Here is a 6,704-nt window from a genome sequence, read left to right as displayed (position 1 = left end):
TCTTAATCACTACAAAAAATTGCCAGCAATATGCCTTCTAGATTCAAAAAAATAAATTATCAGTTAAAGTTATACAATAAGATGGTAGTTGGCCAACACAATACTTTTTAGATGTTAATTATATAATTATATTCATCCATTATATTCAAATTGAAAAGGTGTTTGGCTAAGCTTAATTATAAGCTCCTTAAAATAGTTTGTGAGATGTGTAAAGAATAGTTAACTCTAAAAAATGCTTGACAATAGAAACTCCTGAGCATTTATATAAAAATTAGCTCCAGCAATTTATAAACTTCCCAAAAAATTAAGTTCCACAAACTCAACTTATTATTTCTTAATTTTATAAGAAAAACATGATATTTTTGCAATTTCATTAAAGTGTGCGATATTTTATTTTGCGTTACACCATTTTTAAACTGCTTAAAATGGAAGACAATTTTTGCACTATTTAGATACTAGACCACTTTTGCTTTGCAAGTTTCTTCGACATTAATTCGGTCAATACACCTTAACTACCCTAAAATAAACCATATCTAGGATTTAGTCAACCCTAGTGTTTCTAGATGTTGACCCTTGAACATTAAAATGTTCGTTGGAAGAAATTGAGGTTGTTAGAACACGCAAATGATGATTAATACTCCTCTCTTCCATGAATAATCTCATTCAAAAATGAAAAATTTCTCTTAAATGATTACCTGTATACTTCTATTTATCCGTCTTTTCTTTTTACCTCCTCTACTTAATGTTCCTATTTTTTCTTTTTCTTTCTCTTTCTCCTATTTTCCCCACTTGTTCTCTTACTTGATCAATTCCTTATCAAAACTCGTGTCTATCACTCATATTATTTTTGGTGGACGGATGAATAATTGATGCATAAATAAAAATAAATACCATGCATTCAGATCATCCAGCTATTGCAAACAATTTATGAAATATAGACTTAATTTTAGTTGGTAACATGCCCTAAATCGATGCATGAAACACACCCACACAGACAATATTGTTTTAATTTTGCATAATTTGTCATTTTTAAATTCATTTTGTACATATTCTTTGTCTCGTCAATTCCAAAGCAAGATGTGAAACCGATTAACGCCATAACAACCAATCAAACGAAAAAAAAAATCAACATGCCATAAAAAATGATACATGCAACAAAATATTATCAAATTATGTCATGCATTTATTTATTTTTCTCAACGAGATAGGCATGGTATTCATAGTTAAGTTAATATAGTCACAAATCTAACAATCAACATTATTATTATTATAGGTACAACTAGACCCCAAGCGCAAAACAAATCGAATATTAAGATAGCGGAAAAAATGTGCGAAATTAAAGATAGTTAATTACTTAATTTGCATCACCATGATATTGTAGGTTTCTCATCATAGTTTAACATGGTTATGATTATTTTTCTTTAAATACTACGAACAGATTAGGTTGTCGCATGCAAATACCATACGCGCGATTTCATATTTATCTTCAACTTCTAAAAGATTAGTACTGTTTCTTTTTTGTCATGTCAATGGCAAAATTTTTTTATCATAAGGTTATATATAATGTACGTACTCATCATAGTATATATATACTCATCATAATGCTAATTTTGTCATCGTATCTATAAAATTAATCAATCTAAAGCCACAACTTGCCTATTAGTGCTATATATTAAAGTTTTCTCATAACGGATTGATGATGTTATCATTATTAATACACAAGCACACCGCAAAATTAGCAAATTAAGCTAAGGTAAATGAATATAATAGATCGAAATTCTAAAGTATTTCATGAACTGAAAATTATGAAAATTCATATGCGTGTTATTATCTATAAATTTTAATAATAGTATAGTAGTAATAGTTGCCACGTAAAAATATGATCATTAGATTTTTAAATCCAATAATTTAATCATTTATATGTATGGAGTATTCAATAAGAATGTGTTATTTATGATCCGAGTACATCCAATCCAATATATAACATCAGCCAATCTAGGTCTAAATCAGCAATATAATTAAATAAAGATATCCTGCCTAACTCACCAATTCACTCATTTCTTGCTTTATTTTGCTGTATACAGTTTGGACAAGCATACACCTTTTGGGTGGACAGCGAGCACACAAGTTGGACCGCAAGTTGCAGCCTAATTCCAAAGCCCATTTACACATTCCTTAATTGTTTATCTAATCATGTCGATGTCGGTAAACCTCAATTGACAATGGTAATTAATGATGCATTAGCACAATTATACTCCCTTTTGTCTTCCTACTTCTTCTCTCCATCGTCAATACAACTCAATTCAAACATCATCTGCCTGTCTTTCTAGACAAAGAGGTTAACCGACATTCCCCTATGATGTTCGAAGAGGCAGGTTCAGCTAATATGGTCAAAACGGCGTATACATCACACCCCTTTTTGTTTCAGTCGGTTAGTTTCACTTCTTCCTTCTCTCTCATCCAATTGTAAATAAGTAAAACTTGACTTGGTTCAGATATATTGCTTTATTTATAATTGATTGAAATTTCCATTAATATAAATATAAATATTTCGAATTTCATTTTCTATTATTGAATTGTTAATTAGCAAAGGTGATTCCCCACTCTGTTTCTGTTGAGTTGGCTGCTACTTCCTCTTTTTTCCTTCTTAAATACTTCTTCTTTGACAATTTGAATAAAATCCCTCTTTTAAGAAGTCTATTTCAGACATTTATATCTCTTATAACATTACATCATTTTCTTCAATATTTTGTTACACAATTCCTCTCTTTGTGTGTCTCTGTTTTGGTTGAAGAAGAAAACAGAGAATCCTAAGTGATCGCGGCGAAGGAAAGAAATATATAGTTGGATTAGTCTGAGATTGATCGGCGATCAGTTAATTTTTAGCGGTACATGTGCTCGTTAAAGGTGGCGAATCGACAGGGCAGCGGCGACTATGCCAGAACTAGGCCGACGACGACGCCTAACACTTCTTCCACCGCTTCCGCTAATCTTGACATCAATCCCTTCTTCCACATGCAGCACCAGCCCGATTACCTGCTGTCGGCGGTGGTGTCGCCGCCGCCTGCCCCACCGGGCCATGGCGAATTCGGGGAGATGTCGGCGATGGTGACGGCGCTGACTCACGTTGTTTCGGGCACCGTTGCTTCGCCGTCCAGCTCCGGCTCTTGGGCGGGGCAGAAGCGGCTGCGCCACCGCGACGACGGTGAGTTTTCGGAAAGGTTTCATGGCGGGATTGGAGAGTCGTCGTCGTCTTCATCTGTTAAACCTGGTTTGTTCTGATTATTATCTACTTTTACTGAATTTAATTTTTTTTTAAAAATTGTTGTCTTTTTCAACCCTTGCGTCATCTACCATTGATCTCAATCTTCTCTATTTTAGTAATGCTTTATTTGATTTAGATAAACATTTGAATCATTCACCAGATTTCCTCATTTATCTTTTACTCTGTCTTTATTCCCAACTTGCCATCAAGATTACTACTCCCTCCATCCATAATTAAATATTTATATTTCACTAATTCATTTTATTTATACATATTAAATAAATAAACTATTATAAAAAAATAAACGCATGTTTCCACTAATTTATGAATAACATTTCTGTTTATTACAAGTAATTTGCTATAGTAATTTTGATGCATAACTTCCAATTTCCAGAACCGGAGTCCGTAGCTAGCGCCGCGACGCCAACCGCCGCCGAAGCCGAACCTCCGCAACAACCGGAATCCACCGCAGCAGCGCCGGAAGAGAGGAGAAGAAAATACAGAGGCGTGCGGCAGCGGCCATGGGGAAAATGGGCGGCGGAAATAAGGGACCCACACAAAGCGGCTCGAGTTTGGCTCGGCACCTTCGAGACGGCCGAGGCTGCAGCCCGAGCCTACGACGAAGCTGCGCTGCGCTTCCGAGGCAACCGCGCCAAGCTCAACTTCCCCGAACACGTCAGGGTGCTGCCGCCACCTCAGCCCTCTCAAATAGCCTCGCGCCCCGTGGCGGCGGCGGCGGCGCCGTTTTTCCAGACCGCCGGCAGGGATTACTGGGAGTACTCGCAGCTGTTGCAGAGCACCGGCGATTTGCCGGCGGCGCAGACGAATTCGATGTTCGATCAAATGTTCTACGCGTCGTCGTTGGCCGGATTGTATTCGTCGTCGCATCAATCGCAACATTCATCGTTTTTCTCTTCCTCGACTTCCCAGCATCCCATGCTGTTTTCCAGCGGCCAAACCATCCATTTCTCGCCGCCGGAAAATAATCAGCATACTCGCGGTGGTGGAGGTGGCAGTGATGCTAGCGGCGCGAGTCAGACACCGCCGTGGAGTTCCGGCCACTATCCTTCTTGCTCTAGTTCTTGATCGTATACTCTTCCGTTCTAACAAAATAGTGCACACTAGTAGTGCTAAATAGTACTAATATTATTTGAGGAAATATGATTAATAGAAAAATGTGTTAAAAATGAAAAAAAAGTTGCACTATTTTTATAGGACGAAATAAGTATTTTATTATAATTAGAATTTTCTTCATTACTTTATATAAAATACAGTTTATTTTTATTGTATTATATTTTTATTTATTATTTGTAGGCTTCAAGTATTTTATGCATTGGATTTAGAGATGCAGGTGTTTTGGTTTCGAATTTTATTTCGAATTTTATGCTAAAATCTCCAACCCAAAAGTCGGGGGAAAATGAATGCATATTTTTAATGTTAAGTGGGGTAAAAAAAAAGTTATGTTTAAATGAAGAAATATTAGGTAAAAAATAATGAGAATCAGAACAAAAAGTTTGGTGCCTATGTGTATATTGTGTCCAAATCAAGAAAGATGTATAGAATAAGATGGTCGCTATCATAGTAAACGTAATTCCGTTTTGTAGCCCATACAGATTTAATGGGCAAAGATATATAAGTGGGCGTGAGGCAGCCTATTTAGGAGTAGTTTTTTGCTTTTAAAAGTTAATTTGAATTATACTCCATTTAATATAATTAGATTCTAGTTATAAGATGGTGCTTGTGGATAAAATATGTGGAGTTCAAATTTTATACTATAAATTGCAAAATTGTAATGCAAGAAAAGAAAAGGAGAGAACCATGTGTCTCATGAATTTCAATAGAAAATTTTGACCTTCACTTCATTTTATATGGGACTTAAGAAATGAAAAAGAAATTGTTATTTTGGCACTTGGGAGTTTAGGTTAGTGTATGGTGTTCGATATTCCCTTGTGTTGGGGACAAATCCTTGATGAAGGGCGTCACATTAGAGTATAGTTTGGAATTGTGAACCTATAAAGAATCAAGGTACAAGGAATTCATTTACTCACAAATACTACTGTTTTAGACTAGTAGTAATACCTTTTTATTGGCTTGTGCTGAGGATGTACGAGTACTATATAGTAAGTACTCCATTTGTTTGTTTTTGGTGTATTGTCGGTCAAAAGTGTATTGGTCGTGTGTAGGTGGATGTTGGGGGTGCTTGTTTTGGGTTGTTTATTTTCTTGAACTCTTTTGTTCATTACTTAACTTCGTGGCTTTGAGCATTATAATCAATCGAAAAATTATTACTTGCTGACCTAGTATACCTGAGTATATATAGTTGGAATTATTTAAATGGTAAGGGGCAGTCGTTTCATGACTGGTTTTGAATATGGATTAATTAGCGACCAGATGCATGCGTGTAAGTGAGGGTTATTTAGTTGTTAATTGCTTGATCACCTAATTAATTGTTCGTGGCTTATAGAGTTACGTACGTATCTTTTACAATTATTACTATTATATTTTACCTTCACGAGTGGTAGGACCATCTCAGTTATTTAATCTTTTAAATATTATAAACGATAGTTGCATTTTGTCGCTTGATCATACTATATAAGTAGGAGTATATAATTACCCTGAAAATTTGTTTTACTTTAACTACGATCTTCATATTTTTAAGATTTTAAACATTGAGAATGATTGATAAGTAATGTCTTCATTTATATAAGTTATTAATATTAAGTTTGATATAAATCCAACTTTTAAACAATCATGAATTCTAACTATATATAGGCGGATCCAGGATTTGTCATCTAGGGGTATGAGTAACGAGTCGTATGATAAATAATTATATAACACTAAACAAAATAGAAAATATCGGTAAAATAATATTTGAAATATTATTCAATTTTGAACTGGTGTATTTTTAAATAAAATAAACCAAAAACTATGCATAACATCTAATTTATTTTTCTACGACTCTTCATTTCCTGAAAGCGATGGGCTATATATTATCATCAGAGACTTGTAGAAATATTTCTTTCACAATGAAAATCACCAAACAATCATTCAAAAGTTGATCACCAATTCTATTTCGCAACTTATTCTTCATAAACGTCATTCCAGAAAATACTCTCTCTACACTTGCAGTAGCAACCGGAAGAACAAAATTCAACTTGATAAGCAAAAAGACAAAGGGGTAAGCTCAATCTCTCTTTGTTTCAACAAGTTTCATTGAAAGAGTTTCAACAAGTTACAAGAGAACTAAGATCTTGCAAATTCTGAAAGCCATGAATATATAGACAAGTTAACAATCAAGAGACCTCAAATTGACAATCAAGAGACCTCAAATTAATGCTTGAAAAATTAGAAGAATAAAAAGTTGCAAGTTTGAGTACACTTTCTTTGTCAAAAGAAGAAAAGCCATGCAAGCTTATATTATGATTTATTTCCTTAGATG

General features: G+C 34.6%; 1 protein-coding gene across 1 annotated transcript; it reads left to right on the top strand.

Annotated features, from left to right (window-relative positions):
* The first annotated feature begins 2,554 nt into the window (after window positions 1–2,554).
* On the top strand, window positions 2,555–4,632 carry LOC125219223 (uncharacterized). Its single transcript, XM_048121137.2, has 2 exons — window positions 2,555–3,271; window positions 3,660–4,632. Exons 1-2 carry the CDS (start codon window positions 2,893–2,895, stop codon window positions 4,349–4,351), a joined length of 1,071 nt encoding a protein of 356 aa, XP_047977094.2. The 5' UTR covers window positions 2,555–2,892; the 3' UTR covers window positions 4,352–4,632.
* Window positions 4,633–6,704: the final 2,072 nt, after the last annotated feature.

The sequence above is a fragment of the Salvia hispanica genome, chromosome 1 (assembly GCF_029641045.1).
Source record: "Salvia hispanica isolate PSC_SH4W2 chromosome 1, Shi_PSC_v1, whole genome shotgun sequence".
Taxonomy (NCBI): Eukaryota; Viridiplantae; Streptophyta; class Magnoliopsida; order Lamiales; family Lamiaceae; genus Salvia; species Salvia hispanica.
Note: the sequence above shows the minus strand (reverse complement) of the source record. Positions and strands in the feature narration are given on the sequence as shown.

Coding starts and splice junctions, on each gene's coding strand:
- LOC125219223 (XM_048121137.2), top strand. CDS start 2,893: ATGTGCTCGTTAAAGGTGGCGAATCGACAGGGCAGCGGCGACTATGCC. Junction 3,272..3,659: donor GTCTTCATCTGTTAAACCTG/GTTTGTTCTGAT, acceptor TCCAATTTCCAG/AACCGGAGTCCGTAGCTAGC.